We start from the raw sequence: 21,399 nt of genomic DNA on the forward strand, positions 1-21,399 counted from the left end.
GCCAATAACCACTGGCGAGATCTAACGTCGAGAAAAACTGCGCACCGCCGAGAGCTGCCAATGTATCATCTACTCGTGGTATAGGGTATGTGTCTTTTACGGTGATGATACGACCCAAGTAGGAATCCGGACCGTTCGCGAATGGGCTAGCCCATTCGGGAATTCTCATACGGGCTAACCCATTCGCGAATAGGCAAGCGAAATACGAACACGCGTTAGTTCTAGACATGGCTGATCACCGTCGGGACAGCTTCCGCGAATTTCTGCTGACTTTTTCAGCGAAACAGAACTCGCAATTAATTAGTGAAGAGAAGGCTATGCGAATCCGACGAGTTCTGGCGAGTGGAGATGGAAAGCACGCGCGCGTTGACAGCCCTCGTTTCAGATTTTATGTTCGTAGCAAGGGATTCGCAGTAATCGACCTGCCCGTGCTAGGGATGAAAGAAGTTCTTTGTGTGCCTGCACCAAAGGTCAGATGTGTCTGAATTTCATATGTATAATGTTATGCATGTGCATGTGTCGACTGTGTCTGCCCGCCTGCTAGTCTGTTTGTTTGTGTTTCTGTCAGTTTGAGAGTTGAGCAATGATTGAGTTATGTGTATTGTCTAGTTCAGATCTCTGTCTGTCTGCCTGCCTGCCTGTCTGTCTGTCTATCTGTCTGTCTGCCTGTCTGTCTGTCTGTCTGTCTATCCGTCTGTCTATCTGTCTGTCTGTTTGTCATTCAAGGTCAAGTCCATTCGTTAATCTTTGACTTTGCAAGGACTGGTTTGCTTTCACAAATTCCTAGCGTATGTACAAGCAGCGTCTATATGAAAATAAAGTATCTGTCTGTCTGTCTGTCTGTCTGTCAATGATATATTGGCAAAATTGAAGTCTACTTAACAATCAGCTAACTTGAAACTAAAAGGTCCAAGCATAAGTGACTAAAATTAGCAAAACTGTCACTTAATCATGGTGATTTATATAGATTATTTGACTTTGACATTCTAGGCCAAGTCCATTAGTTAATTTATGACTGTATGTATGTATGTATGTGTGTGTGTATGTCTGTTCGCCTGTCTGTCAACACATATATTTTAAACATTGAAATCTACATACAACACAACTAAGCAAGTCTACTGTCCCTATCGCACATAACCACTAACAAACTAAACATTGGTTTAGACCGCATTCGCATGTGGGCTAGCTAGCCCATTCGCGAATGGGCCCCTCAGACTTGCCATACCGTTTGCGAATTTTAATATATGTCAAGACTCCACGTGTATGGTAAGAATCTGGTATAAACTAGTCGACCAATCTGTAAATTGTTATCATACAGTAGGAGCGATTTGGACATTGGTTTAGACCGCATTCGCAAACGGGCTAGCTAGCCCATTCGCGAATGGGCCCCCCAGACTTGCCATACCGTTTGCGAATTTTATAGCAAGCTGAATTGGACAAAATTACACTCGCTACAAAAAGACACCGGAATTGCATGCACACAAAAGTACAATGGATTGTGCACGCACGAATGCACTAGAAATGTGCACACAAAACACACAGGAATCGTGCACAGAAAAACACGCTGGAATTGTGCACGCATGGAGAGCCGTTCATTCTAATAATAACTAAGTGAGCGGGTTCATTCTGGATACTCAAGGTAATCTGTGGCAATCAGTGGACAATGAGACAAGGAAAAGAATCATGGTGTTGTCCTACATGGACTTCAAGAGCTGGATTAAACTTTAATTTATGTCTGTTTATTCTTCTAGGTTTATTCTTCTATGACTACGACTATCTATTTTTACTTGTTATGTGCATGTGTATATCTTTTAGAGCACTGTACCTGTAGCGATATGAGCCAAAATATATTATTATTATTGTTATTATTATGTCCACATTAGGTGGATGTTTTTGCTTTCGCAAGAGTGGCGAGGTTGGTAAGAAAAACCAAATTACTTTAAAAAGGTACGCATTATTGATAGTTTTTAAATTTCTTGGTGGTTTTGGAGGAATTGTGAATGTGATTAGATTAATATAGAGTTGGAAAGCAGCGTGACATCATTATTTCTCAAATGGGTTATTAAGATTTCGTATTTTTTTCTAACTGGTTTACAACACAAAATGTCGCATCCATATATAGCGTTCGAATATATAGATTTCTGTGATAATTTCTCAGTAAACCGTGCGGCTTTGCGTGCGCGTTTCCAGTGTATTTTTCGTGCCTATTTTCAGCGTGATTTTGTGTGCACAATTTCAATGTATTTTTGCGTAATTCCATTTTTTTACAATGTCAGGGTGCATGGTTTCAGTCTATTTCTTTGTGCGTGCAATTCCAGTGTACGTATACCGCGCACAATTCCAGTGTGTTTTATGTGATAGTTTTTTGTGGGTTATTTGGGTTCACGCAATTTGGGTGGACGCAATTCCAGTGTAACCTTTTGCATGTCTAGACTTGTTTTCGGTGTGTTTTTGTGTACACGCAATTCCATTGTGCACAACTCCTATGTGCACGCGTTACTAGTGTCTTTTTGTCGCGATCGTATTTTTTCAAATTCCATTTGCCATAAATTTCAGTAACGGAAAACTGGACTCGTACTGCAGCTGTACGGTAAAAAATTGATCTAGACCCGAAGACGAATATGTAAATCGGTATTAAGCAGTCGGAACTATTTGGACATTGGTTTTGACCGCATTCGCGAACGGGCTAGCCTATTCGCGAACGGTCTGAATTCCTACTCTGTTCACCTCGTATTCTTATACGGGCTAGAGGATTCCCAAATGGTCAGCCCGTATGAGAATTCCCGAATGGGCTAGCCCATTCGCGAACGGTCCGGATTCCTACTTGGGTCGTATCAGTGACATCGTTGAGACGGCGAAAGTCAATGCAAAATCGAAAACTTCCATCCTTTTTGGGGACCAAAAGGACCGGGAACGACCATGAGCTAAAACTTGGTTTGATGATATCGTTTTCTAGCATGCTTTTACTTGGTGTTCAGCTTCCTGACGAAGACTAAATGGTTGTCGATACGGTCGTTGTCGCAAGGAATGATGGTCGCCTGTGGCAATATGATGGCGGGTTACGTTGGTACGTCCAATGTCAGATAGTTCTGTAGAGAATAGGTCGGAATATCGTTCCAACAAATTTGAAGGGCTGCCAGTTGAGCTGACGACAGCTCACTTCGTACCCAGCCGAACTGACTCCAGTCGATAACTTGACGCGTAGAACAAGACGCTGTCGCATTCGATATACTGAGCAGTCCGTAGTTTGTGAAGGCTGTAGAGTTGTAATGCCACTGAAATCAGCGTCGACGCAAACGCGGCCTAACGTCTTCCCACGATATACAGCTTGACGGTGCCGGCCACGTTCAAATGCGAACAGGTATTTGCCCAACGACCATTAACTATGGCCGGAGCTGCAAGTAACCTTAACTTTTCTCCAAGTTTGTGGTCAGGCTCGAACAAGCAGTCGTTACTGTCGCATATTATCTCTCCGTGTTCTCCAATCAAGGCTCCTAGTACAATTACCTCGCTGGTCCAGCGTAAGGGTAATATCGTCTAGTAAGGCGACGCGGCAACCTTGTGTTCGAGATGTATTTCTAGTCTGTCCTTGAATCTGTATCAAACGGCCTTGCCAATGTAAACAGTGCTCACTAAACAGTACATCAATTGCATTCTGTGTCAAGAAGTCAACTCCTAGTACGTATCACACCTACAGACACGTTAGCAACAAAAAACCGGTGTTCTTTTTCTAAGCATCCAAGCTTCACGGGTAAAAGGACCTCTCACGTTACAGGCAAATGCTCACCATTAGCCATTTCCAGAGTTAAGTTAAAGGCGATGAAGTCAACGACAGGGTGGTGGCGAAGGACTCGGGTAGAATAGAAACACCTGCTCCTGTATCCACTAAGCAGCGTACTTGCTGTCCGGCAATTTTAGCCTCTTTTTATACCACGTGACTATCAGTCGACGTGTTTGTTCTTACTACTGCACTTGGCGGTTGTCTATCACAATCAACATGGACACGTAACTAAATACTGTGGTCGTGGTGTATTCCATTTGCTACGTTTACTATCTGCTACAGCCTCAAAAGAAGGGCACTGCGATTGGTAGTGACCAATCCCCCCCCCCCAATCTCCGCACTCTCCAGTCCTACGAAGTCCGCTAGCTAGCCTTTTGCCTTCGTTGCCTTGCTGCCCTCGTCCTCTGGTTGCGCGGTAGTCGCGAGGCGTGTCCTCGGAGACTTCCTGCAAAGCGGCGGTCATTTCCTTCATCGTCGTCATTAGCTGTTCGTGAAAACTGATTCCTAAGGACGACTTCACTGCCTGTTCCTCCGTACGACGTTTGGCTTCCGACCTAATGACTGCTTCTAATTCGAGGGGGGCCTTGACTGCATCGTCCAACGACTTTGGCTTTGCATGACGAACGCGTATGCGGAAGTCATCCTCAGTCAGGCTATCAATGAATTGATCGCGCGACAGCAGATCTCTTTGTGCAGGCGCCATTTTTGGAAAAGCGCGGGAAGCCAATGTGCCAAGTGCCATGGCGAACTCGAACTCGAGAAGTCGCTCGTCGTCCCTCTTGGTTCTTGCTCTGAACTCCGTGCGGTAAAGCTCCGATTGGTCCAAAGGTTCAAAATGAAAGGTTAGAGCCGATTTCAACAAATAATACGAAGATTTCTCCTTGGCGGTAAGTGACTTGTAGAGTTCACGCGGGTAGCCCTTTAGCCGACAGCAAGATATTGTCACCGTTGTGTATCATTCCACTCGTTCACCTCCGCGTGCAGCCCAAAGTCGTCTAGCCAATCACGCCATCGCAGATCAGGGTCGCCTGTGAAACAATCCGGCGGCACCGCCGGGCGTCGTTTGCCCGAAACTGTGATACTGTTTGCTTGAGATGGAGATGGCTTCACTTCGACGTGCTCGTTGCTCATCCCATGTCTGTCACCAGTGTAATGAGTATAGCGTTATAAAGTAACTGTTAGAGCAACGTCCGCTGCTAGAACAACTACACTACGCATGCCAACACCCGCTATTACATCATGCACTACAATATAGCAGAAACAAAGCCAAAAAGGTCTAGAGAAGACCAAACTGATGGACGGCCGGTGGAGCCGCGGATTTGTTCTGGGTGGCTTTGTGGGGCCACACCCTACAGAAAAATATCTAACGCGAGCGTGAATGTTACTACTCTAGTCGGGACCCCCTTCCAGAGATGTCTCTCCGTTGCTAACAATGGCAGCGATGACTACGACTGACACTAAAACAGTGAACAATGCGATGTAAAAATTACGAGCTAGGTAGGGTGTTATCCGGGACCAGTCTACATACTGCGGACTTGGTAAGCCAAGCTGATGTACACAAGTCAAGCCAAGTACTCATTGATTGCTGTGGATAGAGTTAATATCTATGTATCCATCTAACGTATAAGTGTAACGTGCGTTAAGCAGTTCGTGCATCTGACTGATCTACTCACACAGACACGTAAAACGAAGACAAATCAGTAATGTTCTTCGTTTTTTTTGTCTGTCTACATGATTCACGGCAAGCTTACAATTTATTCTTGCTAGTAAAAATGTCAAAGATAACTGGTGATCAAATGTTGGCATCATTTGATATAGAACTACCTTTGGTTTGGAAAAGAATGAGTAGTGTAACAGAAGGAAACGTGTGAGAATGGATTGTCTTGAGTTAACCAGCTAGTGTGTGTGTGTGTGTGTGTGTGTGTGTGTGTGTGTGTGTGTGTGTGTGTGTGTGTGTGTGTGTGTCGTTATGCACCTTCATGATGGGTAAGTGGGGTCTTTACCCCATATGGGCCCCCACCAACCCGGCAGGTGAGCCCAGAAGGGTACATGTTTCTGTGTAGTCCACACGGCGATCAATGACTAGCCAATTCGATATAGATTGCAGGCATTAAGGTGACCGCGAACATGAGGACATCACGCCTAGTAGATATAAATGACCACCAGGAAAGCACTGAACGTCATCGACAACGGCTACCACAGAAACTCCCCAACGACTGAATCGAGTCATAGTCATGGATAAACATAAGAAAGAAAGACAGACAAGTTTCATAATTTAATGTTGTCACTGGGGTTTGAACCCCAAACCATGGAGTGGTAGCCATTGTCGCTAACCATTAGCCACGGCGGTGACTTACTATTATGTGTCGTGCTCAACCAGATCAGTCTGGTTTGTAAAGTCTATTACAAGTACCGGAAGCAAACCCTGCTTCAGAAGTACTTAGACCATCACGACTGTCTAGAAAGAAGACATGACTTTACGAAGGATCCGAGTAGATCCCAGAAGCACTGTTTTCTGTAAGTGCTGCAGGTTGTGATGACCTGGAATAATGTCCAGCCACCGTGCAATACCTGCGTGCACTGTGCCCAAAGCTCCCAAGACCACCGGAACTACCAGTGTTCACATGCGGCTTATCTCCACTCGCAAGTCGCTGTACTTCGCCAACTTCTCAGCATGTTTCTTGCCAAATGCTTTCATCAGCAGGACAGCTGATATCAATAAGAAGACAAGTGTTTGTCTTCTTATCCATGAGACAGATGTCTGGACGATTGGCTTTGATCTTCCTGGTAGTGGGGATGGTGGTATCCCACATCATAGTAATGTCATCCGTCTCCACAAGCCTATCAGGATGATGCCGGTACCATCTGCTCTCTACCGGAACCCCAAAATGGCGACAAATGTCCCAGTGAATTATGGATGCCACCTGATTGTGTCGATCAGTGTAGTCCGTTGGTGCCAAAGCACTACAGCCCGCCACAATGTGGTCGACTGTTTCCAGGCCTACACTGCACATGCGGCAAGTAGGACTAACATCACGATGTAGAATCTTGCGCTCATAGTACCGAGTCCGAAGAGCTTGGTCTTTAGCAGCAACAACCAGTCCCTCAGTTGCAGCAGGAAGATTCGCTGCCTTTAGCCATCCGTAGGTCTCTTTCATGTCCACAGGCGGTTGCTCAGTGAGACGACGATACTGCCAGTGCATAGGCTTCCCGCTCCAGGACCGCACACGAAGAGAACTGCAACACGTACGGTAATGTCTCACATCTGTTTCAGGTGCTTGCTCGAAGCCACCTTCAACCGAGATGGATGCATTCCTGTGTAAGCTCTGCGACTTGTCGTCCGAAGCAAGACTCCTTCGCAGCTGTGCAGTAAACCGACAAGCCATGCGCTTGATCGAGTGTGAAGATTTTCCAGAGTCACACTCCCGTATCATCTGCATGAAAGGATCAGAACTGCCAGCAAGGTAACAGTTCAGCCTCACAATACAAGATTGATATGTCGACTCAATCTGTTGTAACCCCCTATCCCCATCACTGCAAGGAGCGTACAGTCGGTCAACGTCTGCAGCAGGATGGTGGACACCGTGCATAGAGAGGAGCTTTCTGGTCCGTCGATCGAGCTATTATTATTATTATTATTATTATTATTATTATTATTATACATGACAAACGAAAAGAACACAACAACTTTATTGATATCATACTACGCATAAGCCAACCATACTATAACCAATTTAAAAAGAAAATTACTATTATCATCATCATCATCATCATCATCATCATCATCATCATCATCATCATAACATCAAAATATTTCAACTCACTGCTGCAGAGAATCCATCAACTCCACTACATTATTGCATCAAACAGCTCATGCCATCCGCAACTCACATATGCCCAACATAATCACTCAGTTCAGTAATGTACCTCAGTAACCTGGGTTAGTATGTAGAGTTAACAATAACACATAAACTTTCAAATAATCAACTAATTAGACAATTGTATATCCATTTACTCAACTGCATTAAAATCTAAACTAACTGCCACAACAGTATATTATAGCCTACAACACAAGTAGAAGACTACAAGCGAATTTCTATTCGGAAATCACTGCATGCGGTAAACCACGACTACTAGTAGTGAACTATTAATTAATTAGTAGAGGTCCACACATTTGGTTCTTCAAAAGCGTCAAAAACATGTCTAGATACCCATTCTATACCCTTCGCTGTCGTAGCCTGCCGTACGTATTTATACCGCTAGACAGATAATTATCTAGTGAATTAATATAATTAACCTAGCTAGCTAGTGATGGAAGAGTACAAGCCATGGCTAGATCGCGACAGTTCACAGCTGCAGGTTGCGTATACTACAAAGAAGCCTCCGAAGCCTGTACAAGCTATAAAATGGCCAAAAGGAAAGAAATAAATGTTTGACATGTAACCAGTGTCTGGAAATCCGAGGAACAACATGTGCGCAAACCTTTCAGTTATTGCGCTTGCGCATTTGATCAACCGGAACAAATCCGCGGCCAGAACAAATTAGCCGGTAACAAATCCGCTGGTGTGTAAGTGTACAACTGTTCCAACTGGAATTATACGGGATCTTCCTGCAATCATGGCGGGCTTTGGAGATGAAGGTCATTCAGACAATTGTAGCTTCTTGCATTCTGTAGCAAAGAAATCTAAGGTTCAGAAAAATTCAAGCATTGTTGCAGCTTTACAAAGAGTGCCTTCGGATTTGCAGAAAGTTGGTTGTCCTGCGTGCAGTTTGAAAGTGTCTTTGAAGCGGGTCAACGAACACTTGGACACAGAGTGTCGCTTTTTTGAAGGGCCATTACATGCCAATACGATTGGCGAGGGTCTAGGTGAATCGTGCAGCAAGGCAACAAGTGATCACGAAGATGTTTCTAGATGTCCACGATTCACTGCCAAAATTGACCAAGAAATTTCTCAACGTATTGGCACTAAGTTGAAAGGACTTGTTGCCAATCGAAGAGCCAGCCAGTCATTTAAATCGTCGCGTGATAGAAGACGTAGATCAAGCACAGTCGGAAGCCAGAGGCCTAACCTTACAGCATCAGGATTACCTGTAGGAGGTGGAATGTGTGAGCTTGCTGATAGCATGGTTGATAGCTGTGAGCAGAGACATTCAATCAAGAAACTGGACGGATCAAATCATGAAGGAAATAGAGATGGAGTTCTTGTGACTGATCCGTTTTCTTCCTCAATGGATTCCTCATCTGCAGTTTCTTCCTCAATGGATTCCTCATCTGCAGATGATTGTTTGCCCTACTATTTAAGGAACTTTGTGACCATTTTGGATACAGTGCTTGGTTGTAATGACAGGCAACTGTTTAATGAGGAAGACATTTCTGTTCTGGATAGTTTCCAGCAACTTTCCTGTAATAACCTGTGTGTGTGTGTGTGTGTGTGTGTGTGTGTGTGTGTGTGCGTGTGTGTGTGCGTGTGTGTGTGTGTGTGTGTGTGTGTGTGTGTGTGTGCGTGTGCTCGCGCCACTGTGTGTCATGCATGTTTTTCAAGCATGTTTTGTAGCTGTCTTTCATTGGTCTTTAGTGGGTAGTAAGAAGTTATATGTTCGACTGTTTCATCGGAACTACCGCTGGTTGAGTTTACATAAAGTGGAGTATCCTGACATTAGCACTGACCTTTGTGATCATGTTGATGAGTTAATTGCTTCATCGCTTTTGGAATCAGGTGAAGTTTTGTCGATACACTTTTGTGCTAATGTTCGTATTCTTCCTCAATATGTTTATTGCAAGACTACATTAATTTTTAAACGTAAAAGTTTGGTGGGAGAAGAAGGGTTAACCTCTTTGTGCATGCATTATACTTGCAATCATTTTGGTTGTTCTTTGTTATCAGCATGTGAAGTTTGTTCTTGCTCACGTCTAAGGCATATACATTTATATCCACGATTGGGCTACATAGGCGTTCCCATCACATCATTAAGTGCAATGCATATTGTGACATTTTCTGTTTCTATCTAATTGAATGGGGTTTTGACGATATGTGATCATACAGTGACCATCATAATGGTTATTGTTTTTGTACTTGCAGGTGACTATGATGATCTTCAATCGACACTGTCATTAGTGTCAGCACCAGATCTAAGACAAATAGCTAAATCACTGCACATTGCTATACCTCTGAGCACTTCTTTTATTCGACCTAAGAATCAACTTATCCAGGCTCTGCTTGATTACAGCAGAAAACAGCGCTCACTGCTGCCCTTTACCTCTGCTGAAGATGGAGTCAGTCATTTCAATTCTATGAAAAATGTTCTCCAGAAGAAGTAAGATACATAGTTCATGTAACTTGGTGCTTACTGTAGGTGAAGATGATATGAAATATGCCCTCACTTTCTTTTCCCTGCCGTCTCACTTGCCTTCTCTGCCACTTTACCTGCAGAAAGCGGTCTGGCATTGAAGCTAATGATGTACTTGCCTATGTTGCTGTGTAACAGTGGCAAATCTACCGTGGGTGGTTGTTACCACTTTGTTCCAAGTGTTTAGTATGCAATACTGAAACTTTTATGATGATATTATTATCCTACATAACAGAAGCATCAAAATTTTTCATGTCACTGTTAGTGTTTGTGCAGACTTTGTGCATGTTTTATACTTATATGAATGTAAAGATGATAAATTTAGTACTAACTTATGATTTTTGTGTTAGAGCTCATGCTGTACTGGGCAGATTATTTCGCATTAACAAGGCAACACAAGCAGTGTTTGAAAGAGTTCTAATCTTGTTCTCTATGACAAGATCTTTGGAGGATGACGAACAATCCACAACTGGAAAGTCTGAAATGTGAGGTACTGCTGAGAGCAGAGGCAGGACAGGACTCTTAATGCAGTTTACAATTCACACACACACACACACACACACACACACACACACACACACACACACACACACACACACACACACACACACACACCTTCCTTTCCTTTCACTGCATTCATTCCAATAAGGAATGGTGCAGGCCAAGGTCACCACAGACTATGTTGGGAGGTGGAAATTCTCTGACAGCAAAAATGCTTGTGGTCGTGGGGAGGCCTTGTTGAAGGAAAGTTTGGTGGCAATACTGACATTGGCCTGTTAGGGACTGCCACAAGTAACTGCGTCCTTAGCACGCACTCAGCCGGTCTTGCTGTTAACTCAAGTCGATCTATTTCAAGATTGACTGACTTGCTGGTCAATGACTGAAAAGTAACACAATACAAGTTCCCGAATGTATATACTACATTCTTTCTCCCCGACTATGTGACTGATATTAACAACTAAGAGGTATCAAGTACAACACAATATTCTAATCTACTAAGAATTATGTCTGTCTGGTGCCCTTCTTCTTCTGCTGGAATGGCGGACTGGAGTCACTCCTTTGTTGGCACCTAGATTTGATGCTCTTGTTGGTTCCACGTGTGTCTCTAAGTCTTCTGGTCCTGTGCTATCTCTGGCGATGGTACCATTGTGTCCTGTTCTATTTGTTTGTCAACTCCATCTTGTTGTTGTTCTGGTAAGTCTGGTGCGACATCCCACTCTTCGGGTTCTTCCGGAAATACTGGTACCATTGCTCTTGAACGTGGTTTATCCAGTGGATGTATTGGTTCCACCAGTAGGTCTTCTGGTTCTTCTCTTTTAGGTCTTTCTGATTGTAAGGTTTTCCGAATCTGATCCAAATGTCGTTTGACTACCCTCCCATCATTCAGTTTGATAGTGTATGATGGGCCTGTTTTGGACTGAACTACACCAGCTATCCAGGGATGACCTCTGTTGTAATTGCGCACGTAGCCTCTCACTCCATTGTAAAAGTCTATCGTACTAATCTGGTTACTCTTGTAGAAATTTTTTTGTTGCCATTGTTTTTTGTGTACCATTTGCTCCAAGTTGGGGTGTAACAAATCTAAACATGACCGTAATTTGCGACCCATCAATAATACCGCAGGTGTTATTCCTGTCATGGAATGTGGTGTAACTGGTAGCTGAACAACACTTGTGTCAGGCAATATGTCAATGTTCCTTGTTTTGCTAGGGACAGTCCTTTCTTCAATACCTGAACTGCTCTTTCCGCCAGCCCATTACTTGACGGCTGATATGGTGCTGTTTTAATGTTGTCTATTCCATTTGATTTGATAAAATTGGTAAAGTCTTGACTGGTGAATACTGCCCCATTGTCTGATACCAGTATTTCAGGAATTCCATGAGTTGAGAAAATTTTTCTTAACTTTTCCACCGTAGATTTCGTCGTTGCTGATTCTATAGGTTCTACTTCAGTCCACTTCGAGTGTGCGTCAATAAGTACAAGAAATTTTTCCTAACAAGGGTCCAGTGCAGTCCATGTGCTCCCTCATCCACAGCTGATGGAGCCAAGACCAGGAATACAATGGAGCTTTTGGTGGTGCATTTGACAACTAGAGGAACCTTGGACCTTGCGTTTGATGTCTCCATCCAGTCCTAGCCACCAGACTATTGTTCTGGCTAAGCCTTTCATTCGTGCCACATCAGGATGACCAGCATGTAACTCCTTCAAAACTCGTTGTTGCTCTTGTGGTGGTACAATCACCCTGTACCCCATAATACACATTCCTCTTCTATAGATAATTCACTTTCTCTTTGCCAGTAAGGAGTCAAACGCTTCGATTAGTGGTTTATTGGGCCAACCTTGATTGACATAATATTGTACCCTAGACAGTAAAGGGTCTTGTTTTGTCCATCTTCTAACATCTTTTGCCAATACTGGGGACGATTCCAGTTGCTGTAAAAATTAAATTGTCTCTGCTTGTTCTTCCAAGGTTGTCGACGGTAGTTGTAAGAGTAATCGACTGCAGGCATCTGCATTACCGATGTCCCAGCCTGGTTTGTATCACAACTTATAACTGTAACCTGATAGGATCATGGCCCATCGATGTATTCTCGCTGATGCCATTTGGCGGAAGAGACATATTTCCCCCAACAATTCTACCAGTGGTTTAGGTCTGAGACTAGCAAAAACTCTCTACCAAACAGATATTGGTGAAATCTTTGTGGACCAAATATTACTACCAATGCTTTTCTTTCCACCTCTGTGTAATTCCCCTCTGCTTACGTCAATGTTCTCGATGCAAATGCTACTGGATGTTCTTTTCCGTCCTTCCCTCTCTGAGCCAATACAGCACCTAAACCGTACGACGAAGAATCACAGTTTACAAGGGACTCTTGTTGTGGATTGAAATGTGCTAACTCTTCGGCTGACACTAACAGTTGTTTTGATTGGCGATAAGCTCGTTCTTGTTCACATGACCAGTTCCATTTTACTTCTTTTGTAACAATCTATGTAGTGGAACTAGAACTGTTGACAAATTCTGTAAGAATTTGCCATGATAAGATAGCAATCCTAGGTATGCTTTTAATTCTGTCACATTTTGTGGTCTGAGTGCTTCCGTTATTGCCTGAATTTGTCCCTTGTCTGGATGTAATTTGTCCCTTGTCCAGATGTAACCCTGTCTTGTCAATGACATGTCCCAAATATACACTACTTCAGATTGCATGAATGGGCATTTGTCTTTATTTAGCCTTAGTCCAGCCTCTTCCAATTTCGTCAGCACCTTACCTAAGGTAGACAAATGCTCTGTTCGTTTCTTCCTGTTATTAATATGTCATCTAAGTGGGCCACTACTCCTGGAATTGCTTGCAACAGAGTTTCCGTCGTCCTTTGAAAGATACCGGGAGTCGATGAAACACCAAACAGTAGTCTATTATACTGATATAATCCCTGGTGAGTATTGATGACGTTATACTTACATGATTCCTCATCAAGTACAACCTGTTGATATGCTCTATCCAAATCTAGAGGTGTAACCTGCTGTCCTTCTGCTATTCGAGCGAACAAGTCTTCAATGCGTGGAATCGTGTAAGAATCGCATTTTGACACTTGATTTACTGTCAACTGATATTCTCCACAGATTCTGACCTTTCCATTGTTTTTCATTGCTGGAACTATGGGAGCTGCCCACTCCGAATAGTGTATTGGCTCAATAGTTCCGCCTTTTGTGAGGTCGAACAATTCTGTTTCTATCTTCTCTCTCAAAGCATATGGTAGTTGTCTTGGTCGGTAAAACTTGGGACTCGTCGTTGCTATCACTGGTAATTTCACTTCCACATTTTGCAATCTGCCTAACTTCCCACTGAACACTTCACTGTGTAATAACAATAACCCTTCCACTTTTCCTTGGTGAGGGTTTGCCTCCAAAAGATTAACTTTTCCTCCATCAATTTGTACTTGTCAAATTCAGTCTCTTCCTAATAAACTCGGCTCAGAGCCTGCCACTATCACAAGCGGAACCGACAGTTGGCGTCCATCCGGAGTGTTTACCCACACTTTCAACTTTCACATACAGGTACCGGTTCTCCGGTATATGTCTTCAGCGTCTTCTTTGTATCTTTCAATGGTGCTTCACCTTTCTTCCAGACTGACTTCCGTGTTGTTTTTCTCACAATACTGACACTCGCTCCCGTGTCTATTTCCATCTCGAGTGGCTGTTTTTATACAGTTAACGTTGTCTTCATAGGCTTCTCTTTTCCTTCGTGTAATCCACTCAACCTCCTCATCCTTATTTGTATCTGGCTGCGCCTCCTCATAGCCAATTTTGTAGGTACCTCTACCTCTGTCCTCTTTCAGAGCCATTTTTCTCACTGTGCAACAAACAGCCTTCGCATGCCCAAATTTGCTGCAACCAAAACATTTGACATCCTTGAATCAGCACTCGAACTGTTTGTGTTCCTGTTTACCACAGCGATAACACCAACCGGATATCTTGTCAGTCGGTCTGTTACTTGCTTTGGGTACTCGTTGCTTTTGTAAGTGGTGTACAGGCTGCTTCTGTAACTGGTCTATGGATTCTCCTTCTGGGTTGCCAGGTGTACTCTTTGCTTCCTTTTGCTGTAGCTCTGTGGTATTCTTTTCAGCTGTTTCTTGTGATTGCTAATTCATATGCCTTTTTGAATGTCAGCTCTTTTCTGCCAACAGCCGTCGCTGTATACGGTCATTCGTTATTCTTACGATTAGTCTGTCTTGTAGCATATGACTAAGCATCGCCCCGAATTCGCAATGTTCACTGAGTCGCTCCAGTTCTGCCGTGAATTTAGGGACCGACTCACCTTCCTGTTGCGATCGACTGCTAAATCTAAATCGTTGTACTATTACTGATGGCTTCAGGTTGATATGTTCTGTGAATGTCTGTAGTATTTCGTCGACCGACTTCTCTTTAGGCTTCAGCAGAGCCACTAAACTTTGTAGAGTTTGATACATGTGAGCTCCAGTCACGCTTAATAGAATAGGTATTTGTCTCTATCAGCGTCGTCTGCGTCATTCACTGCAAAGTATTGTTCTAACCTTTCTGCGTAAAGTGGCCATTCCTCCTTTGATTCGTCAAACTCCACTATTTGTTCGAATACTGCTGTCGTCCTCGTCGCCAGATGTCACAAATAACCGCGTCCTTAGCACGCGCTCAGCCGGTCTTGCTGTTAACTCAAGTTGATCTATTTCAAGAATGACTGGCTAGTCCTAAATGCCGGTCAATGACTGAAATGTAACACAATGCAAGTTCCTGGATGAATGTACTCCAGGGACTGACCACGTTTCTGCCTTGGTGGTTTACAAGGGCGGCATGATTTACAGCAGTGAAGCCACAACCATCAAACCACGATGTATATCAAACTTTGATGTTGTTTGTCTTGGTTATGTCACCATTTCTGCTCGTCCTTGCGGTCTTTCTCTTCTTTCTTGAAATTCACTACTTGTGTGGTGGTCCAGATTTTATTCCTCCACACATTTCAATCTCATGCTTGTATCCTCCAAACGTTATAAAGTTTGCACTTTCTCAAATTTCTCACAAAACTTGTTCCATCGCATTCTCTGGCCTCCAACTGAGCAACTTCCTTGGGATGGTGCACACACCAAAAGCTCCCTCGGTAGACGACACTCAACCATGCACAAGATGTGACCCAATAGCCGAAGACGCCTCTGGGTCAGCATAGTGGAGATTCTCTGCAGATGGGCAATCTTTCTGATAGAGGTGTCACTCTTCCCATTCCATAACGACACACCAAGGATGGAGCGGAGGCATTGCATCATGAAAGTCTGTATACAATGTACCTGACACACCGAAATTTACAGCTGTTTCTAGACCATACAAAAGAGAGGAGAGAGCTACAGATACAAAGATGCTCAGATTGGAGGAAAGTATGATCTTTCTCTGGTGCCAAAGAATGCAGTTAAGTGACCCACATGACTGAGATGCTTGGTGATCCGTGCTGATATTTCAACGTCCAAAGTGAAATTGTTGCAGACAGAGCTTCTAAGGTACTGCAAACATGGCACCACCTCATTGGGTTCACAGTCAAGACGATGAACAATGGGAAATGGAGGATGGGAAACACATTCAGGTAAGACAGCTAAAAGGTTTGTCTTCTTGTAATTGATGGTAAGCCCCATGCGATGGCAAGTGGAACCTATAGATTTCAGCAAGGCAAAAAGACTTCCATATGAATCAGAGATCAGTGCCATGTCATCAACATATTCAAGATCTGACTCTGACACCTCTGATGTAAGCTTCTTCCTGTTTCCCACTAGGTCAGCATCCAAGAGGTATGGCAGGCACAAGCCAACATCTGGTTGATGATCAGTGATGGCAAGTCAAAATCACAGTGTCAAAATAGGGTTGAATAGGGTTGGAGCAAGTACACAACCCTGCTCGACATCAAGGGATACAGAGAAATGATCCGAGATTTTACCATAGGTTCTTACAGCGGCAGAAGTGTTGTTCTGCAATGCTTCCATGATATTAAGTTAGATGGCAGATGATAACAGTACTGAAGTACAGACCAGAGACCTGCTTTATTGACTGAATTGTAAGTTTTGTGAAGGTCAACAAAACAGATATACAAAGGACGATGATACTCCCTAGCTTTTTCCAAGAGAAAGAGTTGGTCAGTGCACTCTTTACACACACACACACACACACACACACACACACACACACACACACACACACACACACACACACACACACACACACACACACACACACACACACACACACACACACACACACACACACACACACACACACACACACACACACACACACACACAGACACACACCAGGTTGTGGTTGCTTTTTCTACTGTGACAGTTTTGTGATGTCATTACGTATTTGTGCTGCCATTACTTATTTGTGCTGCCATTACTTATTTGTGCTTCATCTTCTATTTGTTTGCATAATGATCCAAAAGTCCAAAATTTATTAGTATGCAGGGTTCTAGCCAAGGATCCTAAGGCGTGGTGGGCCACTACGCCTTGGTGATTTTTTTGGCTCGGTTATTTCAGGTCTCAGATAAATATCCCGGATATTCACGTGCCTGACTTAATAAGCACGTGCATGTGTTTGCAGCGAATATGGTGCCACTGATAGTTCTCTTGTTTCGGCCCGTTTGTCGTTTGATTGTTGAATATGAGTGTGCGCATTGAGGGAGAGCGCTAATCTGAAGGGATCCCAGTGTGGCAAATTGATGGATCTATCGGCAAGAATTTTCAATGTCAAGAATGTCATACTTCATTTGCAGTTGATTTGCATATTCATGCCTAGCTGTAGCTGCTGAGTTCCTGCCTCGAATAAACTTGTAAACTGGTCAAAAATTGAGGAAATGAGCAGAGTTGACTGGGTGGTTATGGCAGTACTTAAGGTTAATCATGCGAAGATGGTTTGGAGGAGCGGCAACTGTTGAGCTGAACTTTTGGATATAGTCTGAGTATTGAGGGTACTAGGGCAAGAAGTCTTTTTGTTTCGTATACTTTTCTGAATGAAAGCCCGCTTTAGATCTGAAGGTGGGCACTGTTTTGACAACTTGTGTTTTTGTCAGCTTCTTTTGCTGATGTTGACAGTGGCGAACAGTTTTAAAAAGAATTCGTTGTCCAGAAATTTGACTGCCTTGCATTACCCGCTATGTTGTTTTTGAAGTCTTCTCAAAGTCGTCAATCCATTGGGACTGCTTTGGTTTGGTCTTCTGCATTTATCCATGCTTGCAAACTAAAGGTTTGGGTTTCTGCTCCAAGGAATGACTCGGGTGTATGTCTAGTGTAGCGATCAACTATGTAGTTGTAGGAATCAGGGAACAAGTACGCTATTTCGTGAGGTATCTGTAAAGCTAATTTCATCGTAGTCTCTTCAGGCATCTCAATCACCATTGACTCACTGGTTCTAGTATCAGCTATGGTAAAACAATTCAGACTTGAATGACTGTTCTCTATTTTGTCAGTAATGGCTTTGTCACTCTTTTTTGGTGTTCCGTTACTAACTCTAACACTGCAGTCATTACTATGGTGTAGTCTAGATGTCTTGACTGCTGGTTGGTTAGTAAGAGTTAAAGCAAGCTCTTTCGTTCTCAGTTTATCTCTCTCAGCAAAATTGCACTCCTGCTGTAGCACTTTCGTTGGCTATAGATTTGCTATTTCAGTACAAAATATTGCCTCTGACTTGAGCACCAGTTTTGTAAGAGTTTATTAAATCAATATCCATTCGTTTTCTCTTCAAAGTGAGGCTAGGGTGGTGATCTGTTCTGACGGACTTGCATTTTTTTACTTCCTGGTGAAGGCATTAGAAGACGTTTGTTGACGTCAAATATTGATAAGTCAACTACGTTTTGAATGTTTATCTTTTTAGTTAATAGCCAGGTTGCCAAGACATTTCGCAGATATTGTGCATATGTGCTTGGATGGTGATAAATGACATTGAATCTGTGGAAGCTGTACATACTGCCAAATTTCTTTTGGACAAAATGATGCAACAGCAACGAAAGCAATGACGATAACTCCACAAGAGGATGAACTTGTTTACACCGGGAAATTGCAGCATCCACGTGAGCAAATGTACTTTCCTTTTGCATCAAACACTGTCTTGTGTAGGGCTAATATTGGATATGCAGTTGTAATGTGTTTACTAAGAAGCTTGTTCAATTCAGTGAATACTTGCTGGGTCTCGACGACTAGGTTAGTTGGAACCAGGTAGCCAAGGGAATCACCATAGAAGGAGAGTTTGGCATCAAAGTCAGTACAGTGTAGCAACAACAGTCCAGTGGTTTCCTGTTAATAGTCGATTGGATGCTACAGCAGTGCCTGACATAGGGTCAATTTGCACATTTATAATCCAAAATGCTAGGCGAATGCTGGTTCTTCCATGGAGTGCTGTTGTAATTATAGTCTTGAAGTCTTGCTTTGTTGTACTCTAATAGTACAAGGCACAAACAGTCTTCTGATGACTGGTTCACGATGTTGGCAAGACACTCTAGCAGTTCATCTGACAACCATCTATTCCATGCTAACTATTTGACAATTGGCTGTTACTAAGACCAGCACATACTGTTGCAGATGGAGATTGATTTAGCAATAGCTCCTTGAACGTTTGTAAAGCATGATTGTCAGGGTGTTCTAGATTCAAATTCTTATCATTTTTCCTCCTGAAGGACGTATTAAAAGTTGAATGGTTATCATTACTGATAGAACATTACTTCTGGTACAATAGTGACAGGTACATGCATGCACATTGTAAGTATCTGTGTGTGTGTGTGTGTGTGTGTGTGTGTGTGTGTGTGTGTGTGTGTGTGTGTGTGTGTGTGTGTGTGCATGTGCGTGTGCATGTGCGTGTGTGCGTGTGTGTGTGTGTGTGTGTGTGTGTGTATGTGCGTGTGCGTGCATGTGTGTGTATGTGTGTGTGTGACAGTGTGTGTGTGTGTGTGTGTGTGTGTGTGTGTGCATGCGCACGCGCACGCGTGTGTTGTATTTAGATTTGTTAGAAAGTTGGTATATACTATCTGTGCACAATTTAATTAATTAAGTTATTGACCTCTTATGCTATTCTCTTGGCTTCGTGAATTGCAAGGAATTCATGCATTGCATCCAGATCAAAGACTCCAAATAGAAATGATGCACCATAATGCCTGTCCAAAGCCTTTTCGCTGGATTCATTCTTCTTCCTACTCAATGCTCTACTGCATGTTGTACAGGTAGAATGGCTGGGCATCATGCCTCTGTTGTGTGGATCACTGAACTGATTTGTTCCAGTCACACAAATGATGCTTCCTTTCTCTGGGCTGACATGAGGGAAGATCAGCCTAGTGCAATCGTGACGGGATAGCTCTCTTACAGATCTACGCAGGTCAAATGTACAACGTGAGGCCAGCTAGACAGCTCCTGCTACGTAAGGTTTCCTAGCGGAAGTGCCTTGGCTAATTACTACTAGCTAGCCTCTTCTCTAACATGAATGAAACAGAAGCAGGGAAGTTTGTAAACATGCTTTCAGTTGAAAAGAGCGCGAAATTGAACAGACGGGATACTGCACTGTGACAAGTGCGAAGGCACCTGCAAACTCACGTGCAGGATAGCCACGGCACGTGTACTAAGAAGTCAGGCACTTGAATCTAGAATTTATCCGGGATATTTATCTGGGACCTGAAATAACCGGGCCCAAAAAATTTGCTATGCCTTGACAATGACCAATACGCCATCCATCTTTGCAGTGAAGCCACTATGTTTATAGACTAAGTAACTTGCTACAGGGGTGCCGGAGCTGGTCTGGCAGGGCCGGACCAGTTTTCAAAATGTGTGCTTCCGCCAGAGGCTGTTTGCCGCAAACTTCTGGTCTAATGATATAGCTAATTAAATAATTAATATATTTCTTGTTAACAGCAGCCCAGTTCATGCTTGTGACGTAATTTAAAAAGAGAAATAAGATGTGGACACAAACGGGATGCAGTTCGAGGCCTGATACCTGGATATTGTCAGCGTCACAGTTTCTGTCATGGCTTCAAATTTCATTGCAACGTCTCTTGCAAATGATCACGTGAGTAGCCATGCCTTTTAGCACGCATTAGGCCGTACCAGTGTTCGTTTGCTTCCGGCGCCCCTGTGCTAGTCTATAGCCAGTCCTCTCGATAGCCGTCATTTATTGGGAGGCCAGCTATTGATGTAAAGTCTTGTTCACATAATTTACGTTCAATGGGAATTGTGGCTACGTATAGTTGACAACTAGGCCTGCCCAGCAAAGGTGTTAGTAAATTTAATTAACTTGATTAGCAAAGTGCAAATGTGCGTGATAGGTGAATCGCTTTTCTACCACTTAGGTGGACTTATAATGCAAAAGGGTGCAATGCAATGTGAGCATGCATGCAACACAGCATTTAGTACTTCACATTCACTATTGCAGGAATCAAGACACTTTCAACCGAAGGAATCCAACAACTATCGTAGCCAGCTCCTCATTCTTCTCTTAGACTAATCCAACAAGTCACTGCTTAGCGGTTTTGTGTAATATTTCTTTTTAGGGGAGAGTTGCCTGCATGTAAACGTGGATTGCTACATCAGCTATGATAAACGACAAGAACCCTGCAAGTTTGGCATTATGGCATGCACCGCACGCCCTGTTGTGTGCATTTTGATGAACAAGTTGACACTTTCTTATCCTATCGGAATGCAGTGAAATGATGAGAGCAACAAAACATCAAAAAAATGTTTTCAGACCATTACACTGAACGTAGATGGAGGAGGAGGAGCTGGCTACA

At 43.3% G+C, this 21,399-nt stretch overlaps 1 protein-coding gene across 1 annotated transcript; it reads left to right on the forward strand.

Annotated features, from left to right (window-relative positions):
• Positions 1–8,305: 8,305 nt before the first annotated feature.
• LOC134196662 (fanconi-associated nuclease 1-like) lies at positions 8,306–10,657 on the forward strand. Its single transcript, XM_062665868.1, has 4 exons — positions 8,306–9,185; positions 9,358–9,498; positions 9,862–10,096; positions 10,480–10,657. Exons 1-4 carry the CDS (start codon positions 8,399–8,401, stop codon positions 10,616–10,618), a joined length of 1,302 nt encoding a protein of 433 aa, XP_062521852.1. The 5' UTR covers positions 8,306–8,398; the 3' UTR covers positions 10,619–10,657.
• The last annotated feature ends 10,742 nt before the right edge of the window (positions 10,658–21,399 follow it).

The sequence above is a fragment of the Corticium candelabrum genome, chromosome 21 (genome assembly GCF_963422355.1).
Source record: "Corticium candelabrum chromosome 21, ooCorCand1.1, whole genome shotgun sequence".
Lineage (NCBI taxonomy): Eukaryota > Metazoa > Porifera > Homoscleromorpha > Homosclerophorida > Plakinidae > Corticium > Corticium candelabrum.

What these genes read in the sequence shown, in the direction of transcription:
- LOC134196662 (XM_062665868.1), top strand. Translation starts at nt 8,399, where the DNA reads ATGGCGGGCTTTGGAGATGAAGGTCATTCAGACAATTGTAGCTTCTTG. An exon ending in TTCATCGCTTTTGGAATCAG is followed by an intron (nt 9,499 to 9,861) that starts GTGAAGTTTTGT and finishes TTGTACTTGCAG; the next exon opens with GTGACTATGATGATCTTCAA. An exon ending in AAAAATGTTCTCCAGAAGAA is followed by an intron (nt 10,097 to 10,479) that starts GTAAGATACATA and finishes TTTTTGTGTTAG; the next exon opens with AGCTCATGCTGTACTGGGCA.